Here is a 19,969-nt window from a genome sequence, read left to right as displayed (position 1 = left end):
ATGACATTTTTTTTTTTAAAATTAAGCACCGCTGGGTTAAAGGGTGAGTACAAAGTAGAGGAGATGGAGTGGGAAAGACACACAGGCAAGAAACAGCACAGAGGGATAGAGGAGAGGGAAAGAGGGAAGCGTTGGATCCCTTCAGCTATGAGAAAGGAGTAAGAGAGAAAAGATGGGGAAGTGGGCTGTGGCCTGGTTGTGGAGTGAGCTGAACCTGAATGGCAGAGTGCCTCCTTCCTCCTTTTCTGACCAGGTACTTGTACAAGCTGCGGGATTTGCACCGAGACTCTGAAAACTACACAGAGGCCGCCTACACCCTCCTCCTACATGCAGAGCTTCTACAGGTGAGTGGGTCAAGGATGCTTTGTTTCCATTGGGTGGAAGTCAACTGTCCAGCCCTTTGGGACCAGATCCTACACACTTCATGATTTTTTTATGGAAAAGCCTTATTCAAGGGAGATTCTTTTATCCAAGAGCAGTCGTATGCTTTCTAAACAAGTGCAGTTAATTTTCTGACTGAGGTTGGGAAAGTGTCGATTATAGTTTATTTAAAAATCCTTTGGAAGCAGAGCACAGCTTACAGGTCTGTCTAGTCATTGACAGTCTAATGGAAGAAATAAAATACATGTTGGTTAATATATGTAAAAAAAATTCTAGAACTGCCAAGAAATGAGTTGTAAATGAATGTAGCAGTATTTCCCTACTTAGACTCTCTTACTGAGTAAAAGTAGTGTGCCATGGATATAAATGCATCTATATGTCATGGATCCCAAGTAATTATTTTGGGCTCTGACCAGTCCTCTGACTTTGCATTCATGTATTACCTGTTCTTCCCACATCACAGTCTTTGGATGACTAATAGACGACTCACACTTCACATGGCAGTAACAGAAGCTGTTATTCCCCACTGTGCTCTTGGATCCATTCCTACCTCTTCTTTCTTCCCATTTTACTAAAGGCCACCTCCGTCTACCCAGGCGCTCAGGCAAATAAATGCCTGTTGTCATCTTTGATTCATCCTCCCTTGTCAAGCCCGAGCTAGAACTGTGGACCTGTAGCATCTGTGAACACCTCTATCAAGGCACATACTTACCTTTTATTTATTTATTTTTTCTGAGGTAGGAACAATTAAGATCTAGTTTCCTAGAAAATTTGAAGTTTGTAATCCAGGATTGTTGTCTGTAATCACTATGCATTAGATCTCCCAGGTTTCTGTCTCAATAATCTCTCCCCAGTGCCTCTGCCTCCCAAGCTCCTGGGAACCACCCCCATGCCCACTGTTTTCATGTGTTTGGGTTTTTTTAGAGTCTACATATAAAAGCTGTCCTATAGAATTTGTCTTTCTCTGTTTGAATTGTTTCACTTGTAATACCCTCAAGGCCATCCACGTGGCCCAGAATGACAGAATTTCCTTCTTTCTCGTGGCTGGATGACATCCCATTGCATCTATATTCCACATCTTCTTTTTCCACTGTTGGACATTTCGGTTGTTTCCATCTCTTGGCTACTGTGAATAATGCTGCAGTGAACACGGCAGTGCAGAGATCTTTGAGAGATCTTGATTTTACTTCTTTTTCTATCCACTTTTCTTTATCTTCACTGCTGTTGTCCTGTGGTCCATTGTCTCTGAGCATGACAGTAGCCCCCTATTATATCTCCCTGTCTCCATTCTTGCCAGTAGCAATTAATTTTCTTGTAGCATTCTTAATTTTTATGTTAAAAATAACACATGTGCATTGTTCTTAGCTTTGTCATTAAAAACAGGAGTCCTGTGCCTCACCATCCCCCAGGGCAGTCATTCACAATTCATATTTAAGTTCAGAGCACTGAAAAGCTTATCCTGTATGGGATGGAGGGAGGACATGTTGACTGTGGCATGATCACAAAGAGTGTCTGTGACTGTAGGTCTTTTCATTTGTTGTGCTCAGAAAGTTAACTCTCTACCCTGGCAACAAGTATGAGGTGTGGATGCAACTCTTTCTTCCCAGCTAGCTACTGAATTTAGGGATGCGGTGTATTAAGTATAGCCCATATTTTCCTCATTGGGATGATATTCCATCATTGTCATGTAGTAAATTGCTATATAAGGCAAGTCTCTTACTACATTTTGTAAGGTTCTGCATGGTCTGGATGAATGCTCTGTTCACGCACCAGTGCCACACTGTTTTATTTTATTTTTTAAGATTTTATTTATATCTTCATGAGTGACAGAGAGAAAGAGAGAGAGAGAGAGAGAGACAGGCAGAGGGAGAAGCAGGCTCCACACAGGGAGCCTGATGTGGGACTCGACCCCGGGTCTCCAGGATCAGGCCAGGGCCGAAGGCAGCGCTAAACCGCTGAGCCACCCGGGCTGCCCTCCACACTGTTTTATAGTGTGTTTCATTACCTGGCACTTACTCTTCATTGCTATTCTTTTTCCAGTTTGCACCCTATTCCTTTTCGTTTATTTTTCCACGTAGATTTTGGAATCTTGACATTTAAACATTGATAGAGGAAGAATTTCCATGTTTTTGGAGTAGCATTTTCTTACCCAAGAACATGATAGGACTTTCCATTTGTTTTTTGTGCCCTTCAATGGTGTGTTAAACTTTTTAGTAGAGAAGTCTTGCATATTCCTTGTTAAGTTGATTCCTAGATATCTTTCCCTTTTAATTATGGGAAAATACACATAAAATTTACTGTTTTAGCTATTTTTAAGTGTACCTTTCAGTGGCCTTATGTACATTTCATGTTGTTTGCTTGGTTACCTTCTCATTTGGGGTTTATTCTTGTTGGGGTCTTCTATCTTCAGCATGGTTATCTTTTCATGGGAAATCCATCTGTAAATTTCTAAATTTGTTAATTTTTATACCACTACTTATTTCTCTCATTATCTCTGATAGTTTTTTAGTTGGCACGCTTCATGAAGGAATGGATTGTGAAGAATACAGTCTGTGTTTGCACACGCTTGTAGTTTTACCCCTTCCTTCCCATTTTTATACTTCTTTTTTTTTTTTCCTTTCATCCCGTTGCCTGAGTGATACCTTTGGTGAACAGCAGTTATGCTGGTTGGCAACCTCACCTCATTCCTGATTTTTCACAGGGATGCCTCCAGTGGTTGCCCGTTTGGCATGACACTTGTTTTGGAGCTGACATGTGTCTTGTGGTAGGGGGGCAACTTTTTTGTTTAACAAATAATCTAAATAATGTGGCCGAATCAAAAATATATACAAATATGTCTGTGAACTTTTATTGGCCAAATAGTTGCTACATTGACCGCCTTTGGTTAATTCATTTAATTAATCAGTGCATTACATTAATTTCTTTTGTTCCCTTTGTTTTTCAGTGGTCTGATAAACCCTGCGTACCCCATTTGCTTCAGAGGGACAGTTACTATGTCTATACCCAGCAAGAGCTTAAAGAGAAGCTGTATCAAGAAATCATATCATACTTTGACAAAGGCAAAGTGAGTGTTCATTTGTTTGTTTTCATGTTGGGGGAAGTAAGACATTGACTGCAATATCGCAGTTTTGTTTTGTTTTGTTTTGTTTTAAAGATTTTATTTATTTGACAGAGAGCGCATGTTCATGCACAAGCAGGGGACTGGACAGAGGGTTAGGGAGAAGCAGGCTCCCCACTGAGCAGAGAGCCCAACATGGGGCTCTGTCCCAGGACCCTGAGATCATGACCCAAACCGAAGACAGATGCATAATGGACAGAGCCACGCAGGTGCCCCTCACAGTGCAGTTCTGATGCTAACTACCCACAGCATAGATCCCTCAGGTTAAGCAAATAGTCCCTAGTAAGACAGCCCCCACTTCAGACACCAGCCACAGTTCAGGGGTCTCTGGGCCACCCACATGTATCGCCAGTTAATGATAAATTGGGGGAGGGTGTCCTCTGAACCCTTCAAATTTGATAATATGCTGGGACGACTAACAAAACTTGGAAAGATGTCATGCTTACAATCACAGTTTTATCTTCAAGGACACAAATCAGAACCAACCTATTGCAGAAATACACAGGGCAGGGTCTAGGAGCATTCCAGATGCAGAGCTTCTGTGCCCTCTCCCTGTGGATTCAGGGCACGTCACCCTCCCAGCAAATTGATGTGTCCACCGTTAAGAATCTCACCTGAGCCTCTGTGCATTTTTGGGGGGGGGGTTCCATTTGAAGGCTTCATTGGTTGAATCTTTGGCTGCATGAGTGAAGAACTCAGTCTCCAGAAGCCTTTTACTCCCTGAAGATCCAGCTGATACATGCTGCTCAAGGCCCCGATCTTCTAATCCCACGGACTACAGACTACAGTTCTGGCAAGGCCAGCCCCCATTCTGAGACTATCTAGGGACCCACTGTGAGTCATCTTTTTAGTATCAGCTCAGGTGTGGTCTGAGGGGCCCATCAGAAACAACAAAGACACTCCCTTCACTGGAAAAATTCCTGGGGTTTAGAAGCTCCCTCCCAGAAACTTGGGACAAAGATCAAATTCTTGATTTTAGAACAATGACTCATGACTTTTTATTATTCCCATGTGTTTCTTTGAATTCTGTTATTTTTATTTATTTTGTCTATTTTTTTTAAATTTTATTTATTTATGAGAGACAGAGAGAGAGAGAGAGAGAGAGAGAGAGGCAGAGACACAGGCAGAGGGAGAAGCAGGCTCCATGCGGGGAGCCCGACATGAGACTGGATCCCGGGTTCCAGGATCAGAGCCTAGGCTGAAGGCAGTGCTAAACTGCTAAGCTACCGGGGCTGCCTGAATTCTGTTATTTTTAATGGGAGAGCAGATGGATAGATAAATTAAGGTAAAGAAGTCAGTAAAAATCAGTTATGTTGAGGACACTTAGCCCAGTGGAGCCCAGGGCCCCTCTTTCCATAACCGTAATTTACCTTTCTAATATTGCTGAATGCCAGGAGCTAGGACCATCATTTTCAGTGTATTCTCTAGAGATTGTTGGCCCGCACCTGGTACACATCCCACCCCCAGGCCACCACTTGCCTAGCACCTTAGGTAACAAGCAACATAATTGCCCAGGGGCTCTCATAAAGATAAACATGTGAACTAAGCAGGAAGGTATTGAGTCTCTGATCAACTGGACAAAGCATATCTAGCTGAAAGGCTTTTAAAATGGGGAAAAAATACAGAAGGGGGAGGGGGAGGAAGAAAAATCCCGCATGCTATCAAAACAAAACAGATCCTAGATTTGACTGTATCAGAGGCCTGGAAAGTTCTTACAGACTGCTGCCTCCACCCACTATTCCTGATTTAGTAGTAGAGCCTATTGGTTAAATAAATAAATAAGCCAAGGCAACCTTTGGAATGTGAAAGGATATTTGCAAATGACGCGTCTGATAAAAGGTTAGTATCTAAAATCTATAAAGAACTTACCAAGCTCAACACACAGAAAACAAATAATCCAGTTAAGAAATGGGCAGAAGACATGAATAGACATTTTTCCAAAGAAGACTTCCAGATGGCCAACAGACACATGAAAAGATGCTCAGCATCACTCATCATCAGGGAAATACAAATCAAAACTACGATGAGGTATCACTTCACATCTGTCAGAATGGCTAAAATTCACAACACAGGAAACGACAGATGTTGGTGAGGATGTGGAGAAAGGGGAACCCTCTTGCATGTTGGTGGGAATGCAAACTGCTGCAGCCACTCTGGAAAAACAGTATAAAGGTTCCTCAAAAAGTTAAAAATAGAACTACCCTATGACACAGCAATTGCACTACTAGGTATTTATCCAAAAGATAGAAATGTAGTGATTCAAAAGGGTACACGCTCCCCTAGTGTTTATAGCAGAATTATCAACAATAGCCAAATTGTGGAAAAAGTGCAGATGTCTCCCAACTGATGAATGGATAAAGAAGATGTGGTATGTATCTGCAATGGATAAATGAAACCTTACCATTTGCAATGACAGGATGGAGCTAGAGTGTATTATGCTCAGCACAATAAGTCAGAGAAAGACAAATAACCATCATGATTTCACTTATATGCGGAATTTAAGAAACAAAATAGGTGAACATAGGAGAAAAAAAAGAGGCAAACCATAAAACAGACTCTTAACTATCGAGAACAGAGGGTTGCTAGAGGGGAGGTGGGGGGATGGGGTAACTGGGTGATGGGCATTAAGGAGGGCACGTGATATGATGAGCACTGGGTGTTATATGTAAATAATGAATCACTACATTCTACTTCTAAAAATAATATTACACTAAATGTTAACTAACGAATTTAAATAAAAACTTGAAACAAAAATTAATTTTTAAAAAAAGGCAGATAATCATCATGATAAAATAGGTACCATCTATTTAGTGCTAGTTACTGTTTGGGGTAATTTCCAGACTTTTTTTCCCCAGTTTAATTCACCCTAAAGCCCTATTAGGTAGATATATCTTTTTCACAAATGAAAAACTTGAGGCCCAGAGAGCAAGTATATTTGCTCAAACTCTTTGGTCTCTGCACCCCTTTTCCCTCTTAAAAATTATCAAGGATCCCAAAGAGCTTGTTTTCACATGGATTACATCTATTGATACTAAGAGTATACTTAGAAATTAGACAGAAAATCATAAGTATTTACTTATTTGTTAACAACAAACTTTTCACTATTAATATAATCGTATTTATTAAAAAATTACTATATTTTCCAAAAAAATTAGTGATATGAGTGACCTTGTTTGACATGTTTGCAACACATCTCTTTAGCGTCTGGCTTAGTAGGAGACAGCAGAATTCTCGTATCTGCTTCTACAGCCTACTGTGGTATTACATGTTCTGTAGCTTGTGGAAAACCCCACTGTATGAGAGAATGAGGATTGAGAAAGGCAAATGATATTATTATTACTAAGATGATAATTTTGACCTTATGGACCCCATGAGGTCTCTTGGAGACTCCCAGAGACCAGGGACCACACTTTGAGAAGCTGTGTGCCAGGCTGTTGCCCTGTTAACTGGCATAACTAGTATTTGGGGAAATGAGAGAACTTGACTTTTTTGATACTGTTGATGGGCTTCCTGCTCCAGGCCCAATCAATCTGGAATGATTTCCATATGGCACATTTCAGAGCCTTTTCAGAGATCCAGGCCCTAAAATTGCAAAGGGGGCAAATTTGGCAAAATTTGATTTTAAAAAACTTAATTTAAAAATGTTTTACAAAAAAAAATAAATAAATAAAAAAATAAAAATAAAAATAAAAATGTTTTACAACTGTATATGAACTGCACATACATTCTTTCAGCAGTCAGAAACAATGGAACACAGCACCTGGTTAATAAGAATCAAGTAGGAAATTATCAGATGCTGTGTTATTATTTGGCTCAGATACCAAATATGTGAAGTAGGCCATAACTTACATGGTCACAAGTACTCTAAGGCATTTTTCTTAAAACTCTGTTTGACGAAGTAGGTAGTTTGGTCAGAAGTAGGGAATTAACCCTCAAAATTGGAGAAACAGTTTACTAAGTTCTAGACAACAGAATAGTTAGCCTTTCTTCCATTTTTCCCCTCCTCCCAAGCAATCTGATTCAAAGCACACATGCACACAAAACACACACACACCCCAGAGCCAGCACTAGAGCCAACACCAACTTCCTTTCCCCTCCAACAAGACTTTCATGCTCTCGGAACCCAGGCTTTGCAACTGGTTCCTCTCCGCTCTCAGTGGTCTTAATGCTTTGCCCTTTAAATGCAGTATTGCTTTGTTTGGGACACATAGCATTCTTCATGTTCTTGCAAACAGAATTACAGAAGATGCCCCTGGCAAAGCAGCCAAGATACAGTAGCTTTATCATGTCAGAAGAAAAGGTTTCATTGATCCAGGAGGTGAGGCGTGGTGAGAATATCTGCAGAAACTCAACCCACCCGCGTCCTTAGTCATTGTCAGAGGCTCTCCCATGGCTTTCACAGATCAGTGACTACTTTGTTCACCACTCATAACCCTACTTTTCTTTTTCCAAAGATGTGGGAGAAGGCCATCAAGCTGAGCAAAGAATTGGCTGAGACATATGAGAGCAAAGTATTTGACTACGAGGGCCTTGGCAACCTTCTGGTGAGTCCGGGTCAGAATGTGTCAAGTGCCAACAGGCGTACTAAAATTTGTGTTTGTGAAAATGTTTTTGTACGTTTGAGAAAGTCAAGATAAACAATGTTGTTTACAATGGAAAAGTAAACCTTAAAAGAAAAATGAAAAAAAAAAAGATGAGGTCCAAAAGGTGTTATCATTATTCCTCCAGATTATCTGTGCTAAAGGGCTCCAGATCCTTGCCTATAGACCTTTCTCCCTTCTCGGTGCCTTTTGTTTCTCTAGGGTAGGGACCCTCCATGTTCCTGACCCATCTCCCCTTTACCCTCTCAGTTACTCTGCCTTCTGTGAACACTATACATATTTCAAATATTTTCTGACATCTTCTGTTCATCAAAATTACTTGTTTGTGGTTCACATCCTCAGGGTCTGCTGAATGAATGAACTGCTAACCTTTGAGCTTTGGGGAGTTTTGCTTTTTTGTGCATGTGTTTTTGGTTTTTTTTTTTGGGGGGGGGGTTGCTTTTTTTTCCTCCCTTGTGCACATTTTGCTAAGTTGTAAAATGCTTCTGCTGGATCTTGATTCTCAGATTTTGCCTCCCTCCTCCCAAAATGTCACTAGGGTGCTATACTTTTACAGTTCCATGAACTTATGTGTTAGTCCTGGCCATTGGCACAAGTCAACTATTTAAAAACCATATAGCAAAACAAAAATAACCCTCTAAAAATGTCCAGTGGTGGGCCAGCACACATTGCATTTGATAATTTTTAGTAACAGAATCGCAAAACGTCAGGTCACCCATTGTTATGTAGTAATAACGGTTGACCTTTGAACAATGTGGGGTGGGGAGCTTAGGGGTGCCAATCCCCCCACCAACTGTTGAAAATCCGCATATAACTTTGACTCCCCTCAAACTGAACTACTGATAGCCTATTATTGACTAGAAGCCTTATTGATAACATGGACAATTGATCAATACATACCTTGTATATGTATTATATGCTATGTCCTTACAATAAAGTAAGCTAGAGAGAAATGTTAAGAAAATTGAAAGGAAGAAAAAATGTTCCCAGTACTATACTGTATGTATCAAAAATATCTGCATGTAAGTGGATTCATACATTTTAAACACCTGTTGTTCAAGGGTCAAGCGTAGTTTATTTGAGGGGAGAGTTGTCAAGGTAACTTTGAAAAGAACTTGCTGGTGTGTTGTACCATCTTCTGCTACATACACACAAAAATCACTTTAAATTTCATGAACTAAATGGAGCTGTTAGTGATAGAACACGTTACCCTGCTACAAAAATATTGTGCTAGAAACCTTCACCTAAATAAAGTATGTAATACAGTCGTGGGACCTAGGGGGGCCTAGGGACATGCCCCAGAGACCCCAGGTCTGGCTACCTATTTTTCTTTAAGGCTTGCCCTCAGCCCTGGCTGGGAAACCTGTTCCCCTGGGAAGGATTAAAGCTAGGGCTGGGACCAGATACTGAAAAACAGAACATCACCACCACCTTCTGGGCACTTGTTGCTGAGCCAAGGACTTTTATCTAAACCACCTGTGTGAACCAAAAAGTTCTTTATCTTCTTTTCTCACGTCTCTGTTTAAGTGCAGCCACCCTCTGTGAATCTCAGAGAGGGCTTTTTAACCTTTTGGGGGTACTGAACCCTCTTCAGGAAGCGGGTGATAGCTACACACCACACGGCCTCCCTCCACAGAGGAATGCAAAGGCGAGCATCTTCCCACAGGCAACGTCAGAGATTGCCAGACCCTCTGAGGCTCATTCACGGGCCCAGGTCCAAACTCTTCCATCCCAGAAAGGGATAACTTTTTGGCCTACAAGATAATTTCCTAAGACTTTTCATTTGTGTGTTGGCCCATGGGAAACAACAAAGCAAATAGTCTGATCTTCCCCACCCCTCCGTGGTGCCCTTGTAACCTCCCTGTGGAATGTCTTATTTTGTTTTCCAGAAAAAAAGAGCCTCATTTTATGAGAACATCATTAAAGCAATGAGGCCTCAACCTGAATACTTTGCTGTTGGATACTACGGACAGGGCTTTCCTTCTTTCCTCCGGGTAAGAAACCTCAGGGTGGTCCTCCAAGCCATTAAGCCATGCAGTCCGAAGGAGGGAGGGTCTTCATCTCTTTTCCAGATGGACCTTGTGTGTTAGCAGCTGGAGGCCTGAGTTCTCACTGTGGGAGGTCGGGGAGGGAAACCACTTCCTGCGTGGCCGGCCTCTTCACCCCACACCCCCAGCCTTGGGGTTTCTGGCAGCTTTTTTGTAAAATGACTTTTCCCAGGTGGAATGAAAAAGGGAAAAACAGAACCATCCCCTCCACTGGTCTGCTGCTACAGCTCAGGCTGGGGAAAAGTGTGGATTGATGTATTTAGTTGTTTATTTTATTTCCAGCCAGAGCCAGTTTGAAAGCAAATATCCCGAGGACAAGACTACGAAAGTTTCACAAAAATAAAAACAGGTGTTGTAATAGTGAGAAGGACCATGTGTTTTCTTCCTTCTCAAAATTTTCTTATGTGATACCGATTTTAAAATCTAAAAACCAAAATCTTATTCCCTCCTACCCCTCACTCCCCTGCACTCACAAAGGAAGCCTCTGTAGAGCTGGCTGTATTTAAACACATTATCCACTTTCCTTCCGCTGATTTAAGAAAAAGTGAGAAAGGAAGCACTTTACATTTCTCATAGTGCTCAATGAGGAGGAAACTCATTCATTCAGTAACTATTTACTGAGCACCTACTGTGTGCCAGGCACATACAAGGCAGATAATAATCAGATATGGTCCTTACTCTCGTGGAACTTACAGCCTCATGAGTGTAATGTTAATAGTCACACAAATGAATGGAAATTGAAACTGACCAAGAGGGGAATTCTAGGTTATAAGACTTGGTTAACCAGGGAGTATTTACCCAAGTAACATAAAAACTTATGTTCACACGAAAAAAAATTGCACATGCTTGTCTATAGCACCATTATTTATAATCAACCAAACACTGGATACAACTCACATGTCCCTCAATTGGTGAAGGAATAAACAAACTGTGGGATAGCCAAACAATGGAATTCTACACTGTAATAAAAAGGAATAAACTCCTGGTACACAAGCATGTGGATGAGTCTCTGATGCATTGTGCCAAGTAAAAGAACTTAGATCATAAAGTCTACATACTTGGATTTTATTTCTATGGCATCTGGCCAAACCAACATTTACAGTAGAGGTAGAGACAAGAGGCATCATCATTTTGTATTTGTGGGTGAGGGTTGGGTTTCAGAGGCATGGGGAAATTTTTGGGTGGTGAAACTGTTCTGTATTTTGATTATGATCATGGTTATGTTTGTCAAAAGTCACAGAATTTTACACTAAAGAGGGTAGATCTTACTATATGTAAATTATGCCTGAAGTTAAGAGTCAGGAAAGACTTCCCAGGGAATTTCTGCTTTGGCTGCAATTTGAAAGGCAAGCTTGGAGTTACAGAGATAAAGGTGGTAGGAAAAAAGCCTTCCAGGCAGAGGAAGTGGCCAACAAGAGCACGGCAGTGCCCAGGAATGAAAGACCAGTGCGGGACCAAAGGCAGTAGGGTGTGCGGGGAGTTGCAGCACGGGCTGTGGGGAGAGCACCTATGGCGGGGCCGTGGGGTTGCCCTGGCTGTTTTGTCAGCATCCCAAAAGCAGGAGGGATTCCTCTCATTTTGGATTCTGTGTGCTGGCAAGGTCATCATCTGGCTGGTACGGACAGTGGTTGGATGTATATAGATAGCCACTAGAGACTATTGCAGATGTTGAGAGAAGGAAGGGAAGGCAGGTCGTCCTTAGGAAGTGGCTTTAGAGAAAAATGGAAAGATTTAGAATGACAGAGTAATGGCATTTGATGATTATTGTTGGGACATGTGGGTGAGGAAGGAGGGAGGTGACAAGAATGATTTCTAGGAAAAAAAAAAAAGAATGATTTCTAGGTTTCTGGCTGCATAACTGGAAGGACTGTGGAGCCATCCACTAAGACAGCAAGACTAGAAAAGAATAGAGTCCATTCACTGAATAAATATCTATATATTTATTGAACTCTTACTCTGGGCCTTGCTGTTTTATAGGCTTGGGGGCACAGTCCCAAACAACCCAAATCCTTGAAATTATGGAATTTATATTCTAGTTTGGAGACACACAAAAAGTAAGTGAAACATTTAGCACATCTGATAGCCTAGAACAGTGCCACACCCCGTGTAGACACTCCATAAGTATCATGGAGAAAATGTCGGGGCAGGTGAAGAGAGAGGCAGGTGATGGGGGTGGAGTTGCAACTTTAAGTAGAGTGAATGGAAGATATCAGTAAGAAAATGACATCTGAGCAAAAATTTGGAAGAAGTGAGGGAATAAGCGAGGTGACCATTAAGAGTTGAGATGTGGTGCCAGGTGCAAAAGCCAAGAGGTTGGAGGATTGTGAACAAGAGGGCAAGTAGGGAAGGATGGGTAGGTGGCTTGGTTCCCAGTCACAGATGGCCTTTCAGATCTTTATACATTCTTCATGTAAGTCTGGCTTGGACCATCCTTGGTGTGAGGTGCATTTGGAACATCCAAAAGATGAGAGTCAACAATTTGGTACAACGGACCCAGAACTCAGTTTCCAGACTGGAGATGAAGTTGGTGGCTTATTCAAGGTTGGATGGGATAGTGCAGGGAAAGAGAATGGACCACCAAGAGGAGAGGGTCTGGAAAGGAGCCTTGTAGTGGGTTCTAGTCTGAAATTGGCTGTCAGTCTCGGTGGGCCAGTCCCGATAAGGCTGTGGCGCCTGCTGGCCGAGTGTGTGTGTGTGTGTGTGTGTGTGTGTGTGTGTGTGTGTGTGAAAGAGAGAGAGAGATTGTGTGTGTGTGTGTGTGAAAGAGAGAGAGAGATTGCTGTGTCACATGAGCTAAAGGACATGAGCTGGAGACAGCACCAATTCAGTGCAAAGATTAGATTTTCAGGTTGAGAGAGTGGGGTCTCCATCATCTGCTGGGTGACTGTATGATTTTAACCAAATCCTGAAACTTCCAAGTTCTCTGCTGTGTAAGTTAGAGAAATACTGCCCACGTCACAGGGCTGCTTCGGAATGAATAGCGTACCAGCGTGCTTTATAAACTGTAACGTGGTTTGTGGGTGTCCTGTGTTGTCAGAGTGCATGGAAGCATGTAAAATCCTCGGAATGATGTAGCCTACATGCCCTTCTGTGTTGTGGATCATTTTGCCAAATTTAGATATTTAGAATATCTAAAACTGCGTCTTCCTCTTCACCTCCTACCACCACCACCACCACCACCACCACCACCAGCCCGCCCCAGCCAGGCCTCCTCCTCCCCTGCTTCTGGCAGCGGCACCACTGCCCTTCCTGCTCCAGGGCCAGCCACCTCAGAATCCTCGGTGATCCGCCCACCCCACCCCCCCATCTTCTTTGCCCTTCACCAGACACCAGGGTCAGACTCCAGATCCTGCAGCTTCTCCTTCTCCCACTCAGGCCTGCCCAGGATTCCAATGGTTGGCAACACACCCCACTACCTGCTGAGGTTGTTACACTACTGCTTTCATCACGTCGCTCCCTCCTGCCAGAACCTCCAGTGAGTTCCCTGGACTGTGGGAACTGAAGCCTGCCTTCCAGTGTTCTGGTTCATCCACTTACTTTCTTCTAGCTCCATTCCAGACTTTCTGCTCGGTGGCCCCATCCTTTTCCCTTGCCCTGCTGGTTGACCACCCCTTCTCTTTCCCTCTTCTTACACTCTCCCTCTATCTGGGCCTGGTCAATCCTGGGTCTTCCTTGAAGCCCTCTCTTTCAGGCCATGCTGGTCTGTGCTGACCTCATGCTTGTCTGTTCCCTTCACATTGCTGTCCACATCTTACATTCAGTGCTGCCATATACTCTGCTTCCTTACCTACTGCAGCTTTGCCCGAATGATCAAATTTCATAAGGCATGGATTAGTCACATAAATCTTTTCCAGCTTGGAAAAACGTCAGGGTCCATTCCAGAAGATGTGGCAATTTTTACTGCCATCAGTATTAATCCTAGGAGGTATAGCGCCTTCATGCTACTTGCATGATATAAAATGTCATACTTCCTGGTTTTCTGTTTCTGTCCCCCAGAAGGTGTTTTTTGAGAGTAGGGTCAACATTATATCCCTAGTGTCTTAGCAAATCCACTGCTTGTCCAATACATATTTGTTACATGAGTAGACAAGGGATTTTTTAAAAAACATTTTCGAAGACAATATGGTCCCAAGGTTTAGTTAAAAATGGATCATGTATGGGCTGCCAAATCTGAGCACTCATCTGAGCAGCATCAGATGAGTAGGAACCTTCGAAACATGGCTGCATTTAAACTCGCATGGACAGCTGCAGCAAGGAGTCAGATTACACCCATGCCTGGAGCCTAGGAAATCTCTTTCTTAAAAAAAAATCCAATTTTATTAATTTTATTAAACATAAAGAGAATGTAGATTGAGATGGAGAGAATAGGATTTGGTGCAGTTAGATTCTGTGAGCCTTTGGTATTGCCATCCACAGTGACTTTCAGGATTGCCTGGGGACTGCTATAAATTATTTCTGTTCTCTGTTAACGGAGATTTGTTGTGTTCACTCTCTTCACACTTTGTTGTTCTCTAAGTCAGTGACATTCAAAGTGCTGGTCCACAGCCAGATCATGATAAGAGGACGGCTTGCACATGAATCAGTGCACTACCTTCCTTCATTGAGAAGGTCTTGCTATGAAAAAAAATCAGCTATGTTCCACAGCGTGCCTGGTGACATTGTGGATCCTGTACTAGGGCACAAGCTCATTTCCTTGTGGATCAGTGCAGACTGTTTGCAGACCAGCTGTGGTCATGGGGCCACATTGTGAGAAGCACTGTGGAGGCAGCTTTATGCCTGTGACTTAGCTCCCCCAGTAAAACGTGAACTCTTGCCAGATGTGATGGTTGCTGCAGGGTAGATATCTGGTGAGAACTTGCTGGTGGAATGCACTTCAGCCAGCTGTGCTAGGGAGGCCCGTAGCTTCCTCAGCACCAGGATCTCTAGTTGCCTCTTCACTCTTCACACGTAATCACTCCCCTTGCTGTCTCTGATCTGCAGAACAAAATCTTCATCTACCGGGGGAAGGAGTATGAGAGGCGAGAAGACTTCAGCCTGAGGCTGCTGACCCAGTTCCCCAATGCCGAGAAGATGACCAGCACCACACCCCCGGGAGAGGAAATCAAATCATCCCCAAAGCAGTGTATCCTCGCCTTGTGGAGACATGGCCTGGCTCAGCCACAGAAGCTAAGGTTTCAGTCATGTCTCTGCACATGGTTATGTCCTGTGCTCTGACCACTCATTTAGCTGTTCTGCCTCAGTTTTCCATTCCTTGTAAAAGCTTTGGGACCCTGACATCCTTAGCTCATGGCTATGAAGTAAAGGAAATAGATAATAAGCAAATCTTGAATATGAAATGTTTTATAGCAATAGGGGGAGCTTGAGGATGACATGGACTGCTTGTTCAGAATTCTGGGTTCTGGGTAAAGTTATATAGCTCTTCTTTTGTCACAATGCAATGACTTATTGAAAAATTAATTATATACTTTCTTTAAAAAAAGAACAAACACCAAGAGGTCCATAACAAAATTATTTTTAACTTTTTTCATAAGTTTTGTGCTCAAATAAAAATGTTCTAAAATTGAACAGTTTTCAGAGAGAGGTGGATAAGCCAGAGCCAGTGCGGCAGGTAGATAATAAAACGGGCTCTGGAGCTAACGTTTGCCTGGGTTCGAGTCTCAGATTACGTCAACTTGGGCAAGTTCCTTGATTTCTCTGTGCCACAGTTTTCCCATCTACAAAATAAGGATGATGTTCATCCTTTCTCACAGAGTTCTTGTAAAGATTGAGTAAACATAGGTCAAATACTGGGAATAATACCTGGTACATAATAAAAAGTCAGTACATATTGGCCATTATTATACACCTAGGTTGGTAAGTAGCTATAGAAAGATCGTAGAAAGATCGACAATAATAATAACAGACCAGTAGACAGGCACACATGTAAGAGAGCAGCAGCCTGCTAATACATAGCAGGTGCTTGGAAAGGAATGGTCTTCTAGGATAAATCCTTGTTTGGGTTATATGGGTTCAGAAAAGAGTGGAGGTTCCTTCATGATATGGGAATGATGAGGTCTTCAGGAACTGGATTTAGGATTTCCTATCGCTGGGCCCTCAATCCGCTCTGTCAACTAGACCAGTGTAAGGCACAGCCCAGTGGTTCTCAGATTGTGTCATACAGAGAGATTCTAAGTCAGCAGCTGTGAATTCTAATACTGCATCTGAGTACATGTCCATGTGTTTCTGCGCCCAGGAGGCTGCACACTGCCCAGAAGTCCCGGCAGTCGCTGTTTTAACCAGACACAAGGCCTTAAACTTGAGTTTAAATGCTGTAGATTTTGAAACAGTATATTTGCACTGGCAAGAACAAAAAAAAAGTCATTTTTTTTTTTTAACTATCAAGTCCAAGAGACAGGTCTTCCCCCCCTGAGCTGGGTTTGAAGCCTGACTTCACCGTGAACCAGTTGTATGCTCTGGGTTTTCTCGGAGCCTTAAATTCTTCGTCTGTAGGAGATTTGTAACATCCGACTGTTTATTGTTGTGTTTATTGGTGGTAACATATTGAGAACCTAGTTCAGCACCCAGCTATGGCCCACCATAAACAAGGAAGATCCAAAGATACCAGAAGTTCCTACTGCGCAGGCTCTGGCATCTGGCTGTTTCAGAGGCCTGCTTGGCCAAAAGAAATGATTTAAAACTGTTTCAAATCCCTTTTCCTTGATATTTCACTGAAGCCTATTTTCCTGTGGCAAGATTGCTTGCCAGGGGTCTGACCTAAAAATGTCCTAGGATCATGATTTAATAAGGCATTTTGGTAATACATAAGGGAACCTCGCTTTCAGTGCAGTCCTGGCGTTCGGTAAAAAGGAATAATTAATGCAGGTGCCATTTCCATGCAAAGCAGGGAGAACAGGTGGTCCTTTCTGTGACAGCGTCATGGCCCTGCCCCTTTTCCTTCCTTAATGAGCTCCTCAGACATGCAGTGTTTCACCGTAAAGCCAGTGATGAGCCTGCCGCCCAGCTACAAGGACAAACCAGTTCCAGAGCAGATCTTAAAGTAAGTGGGGGTTTTTTGGTTTTAAAAACACTTTCCCTCTCACATACTTTATCTGGAGTACATCAAAACCAAAGTCTTGGAAGCGCCTGGGTGGCTCAGTCTGTGAAGCGCCAGACTCTTGATTTCAGCTCAGGTCATGATCTCAGGGTTGTGAGATCAAGCCCTGAGTTAGACTCCGCTGAGCACAGAGTCCACTTGATTCTCTCTCTCCCTCTCCCTTCACTCATGCACACTCTCCCTCAATCAGTAATCAACCAATAAAATCTTTAAAAAAACAAAAACAAAGCCTTAAACTCATTTGGAAGATCTTCTGTTGTCTTAAACCTCTGGGTCTTGTATAGCAGGATCCCGCAGACTGGGTGACTTATAAACAACAGCCACTTATTTCTCACAGTTTTTGGAGGCTAGGGAAGTCCAAGACACCAGCAGATGTGGTGTCTGGTGAGGACCTGCTTCCTGATTCACTGACTTCTTTCTCACTGTGTCTCACATGGCAGAAAAGGCGACAGAGCTCTCTGGATCTCTTTTATTAGGGCACTCATCCCATGCATGAGGGCTCCACCCTCATGACTGTGCACCTGCCACAGACACTGCTTCCTAATCCTATTGCATTGAGGGTCAGGATTTCCACATGTGAATTTTGGCATTCAGACCACAACTCTTTATTCTATTTTCAGTATAAAATAAGCCTGGTAACTCAAAAGAGATTTGGGAGGTCTTGGATTTTTTTTAGGCAGACAGAAGGAAATCAGGAATTTGACTGTTAGGTTTCAGATCTCCTGGGTTTTATTTCTACTCAGAAGCACTCTGAGAAGTGGGCTGACCTCACCTTGCCTGGTGGGGTCCCCAGTGATCAAAGGCCTCACGCTTTTTCCTGAGAAGATAAAATGCTAGTAGAATTGTGATAAAAACATACAAATGAAAACACAAACATGGATATAAATACATATACCTTTTTAAATAGTAAACTGGAATGGATTCATAAATAATAAAATTAAGATTAATAAAAATAAAATCAAATTGTACATTTCCTCCAGCCTTCACTAGGGAGACTGTTTTGAGATTGCTTAGTGGATAACACTTGGTCTGTGTAAGATGCTGCCCAGGTTTTACTGAAGTCTGAGCAAGGACTGCTTGTTCTAAGAGAAACTACAGCATTGTGGCCATGTCTTTCTCCAGCTACTACAGAGCCAATGAAGTGCAGCAATTCAGGTATTCCAGGCCATTCCGGAAAGGAGAAAAGGATCCAGACAATGAATTTGCTGTGAGTCCACCCTGTTTGCCCTCTAAAACAGCGTAAAATTGACATCCAAATGAAGGCTTTCCACCTAACCAATGCAGACAACAGAAACGATGGCAGCCCTGGGGATAGAGGTGCTACATGCTTACTACTTAGACATCAGGCCATCCCAGTGGAAAACTCTAGACTGGAACCCACCCCAAAACTGGGCTCTACCATCGGGCTCCAGTGCTGCTGCCAGTATCAGCAAGTCACACTTCTCTGGACTTCACATTTCCCCTCTGGAGGGTCAGAAGGCCCAAGTAGATGATCCCTGGTAGTTTTAAACCTCCAGAATCCTCAAAATATGGCCCATTCACTAAGGAAGCATTTGTGACTAGAATCTCACTGACCTCAAGCAGAGAGTGTTGCTCTTTTACCCAGGAAATGACATTTCCTATTTCCTTTCCTTCCACCAGACCATGTGGATTGAAAGGACCACATATACAACCGCGTATACCTTTCCTGGGATTCTCAAGTGGTTTGAAGTCAAACAAATTTCAACGGTGAGTCATCTGAAAGTGGAACTCAGAAAATTCTTTGTATCTCCAAATATAATAAGAGCCTTTGTTAAGTCCCCTTCTAGCCTCCTCTGGCCAACTTTGTTTTCCAAAAGAGAAATAAAAGGCGTCTTGTATAATAGAACTCCTTTGTACAACTGATGTTACAAGGCCAACCCTAAAGGTTACTCACAGTGAATGACTCTTTTATGAGCAAATGAGTCTTGTCTCCTCATGATCCTGCCAGTGCACCAAACCATTTTCGGAATGTCTCCTTTGAGTTTGCCGTCAATCACATTCTCTCCCAGAACGTTTCCTCTGCTTTCATTCGTGGCTAATCACATCACCAGTCATCCCAGACTCTTCCTTCTCCATCTTTCCCCAAAATTTCCCCCTTTACCTTTTTAAGATTCATTAAGTCTATTTTCTTTATTTCCAGCTCTACTACTGCCATACCCTGTTTTAGTCTCTCATTCATCTCTGGTGGATGCCATGGAAAAAGCCCCCTCGTTGGCCTCCTGCCTTGGCCTTCACAGGCCTGTTTTCCTCACTGCCTCCGAGCGTGAGTTCCACAGTGGAAAGCCGACTGTTTTATAACCTTGCTATGGCTCCCCAGTGCCTAGAGCATAAAGCCTCTGTTCCTTAGCACACACATGCAGCGGCTTCGTGACTCAGCTCTGCCTGAGATTTCCTTTGGAATCTTCTGGAACTAAACTCATTCCATGTTATTTCAACCCTTCATAACAGTGGGGGCATTTATCTTTGCCCAGAATGCTACTTCTGAACCTAACTACCTCCCATCAAAATTCATTTTAGGTACGAGCTTCACCTGGAAGGCACCTCTGAAATTCCCAAGTGGGTTAGATGCCTTTTCCCTGTGCCCTTTTGCAACCTGGACTTATTTCTAACAAGTTACTCCCATGCTTACATGTCTTGAGACCCCATTATAAAACCATAGGCTCCTCTCAGCCATGAATTAGATTTTAGCCAGTGCTGTAACTGTGGA

The 19,969-nt window shown here is 42.7% G+C and overlaps 1 protein-coding gene across 3 annotated transcripts in view; it reads left to right on the top strand.

Moving 5' to 3' along the window:
* DOCK5 (dedicator of cytokinesis 5) overlaps positions 1-19,969 on the top strand; it is a 209,217-nt gene that overhangs the window by 171,049 nt on the left and 18,199 nt on the right. For all 3 annotated transcript variants that reach the window (XM_072796235.1, XM_072796234.1, XM_072796236.1), the window contains exons 37-44: positions 254-344; positions 3,326-3,445; positions 7,954-8,043; positions 9,990-10,094; positions 15,129-15,270; positions 17,103-17,184; positions 18,364-18,448; positions 18,883-18,969. In XM_072796235.1, the coding sequence (XP_072652336.1) occupies positions 254-344; positions 3,326-3,445; positions 7,954-8,043; positions 9,990-10,094; positions 15,129-15,270; positions 17,103-17,184; positions 18,364-18,448; positions 18,883-18,969 (802 nt within the window). The remainder of the gene's footprint in view (positions 1-253; positions 345-3,325; positions 3,446-7,953; positions 8,044-9,989; positions 10,095-15,128; positions 15,271-17,102; positions 17,185-18,363; positions 18,449-18,882; positions 18,970-19,969) is intronic.

Source organism: Canis lupus, chromosome 24 (assembly GCF_048164855.1).
Source record: "Canis lupus baileyi chromosome 24, mCanLup2.hap1, whole genome shotgun sequence".
Classification (NCBI taxonomy): domain Eukaryota; kingdom Metazoa; phylum Chordata; class Mammalia; order Carnivora; family Canidae; genus Canis; species Canis lupus.
Note: the sequence above shows the minus strand (reverse complement) of the source record. Positions and strands in the feature narration are given on the sequence as shown.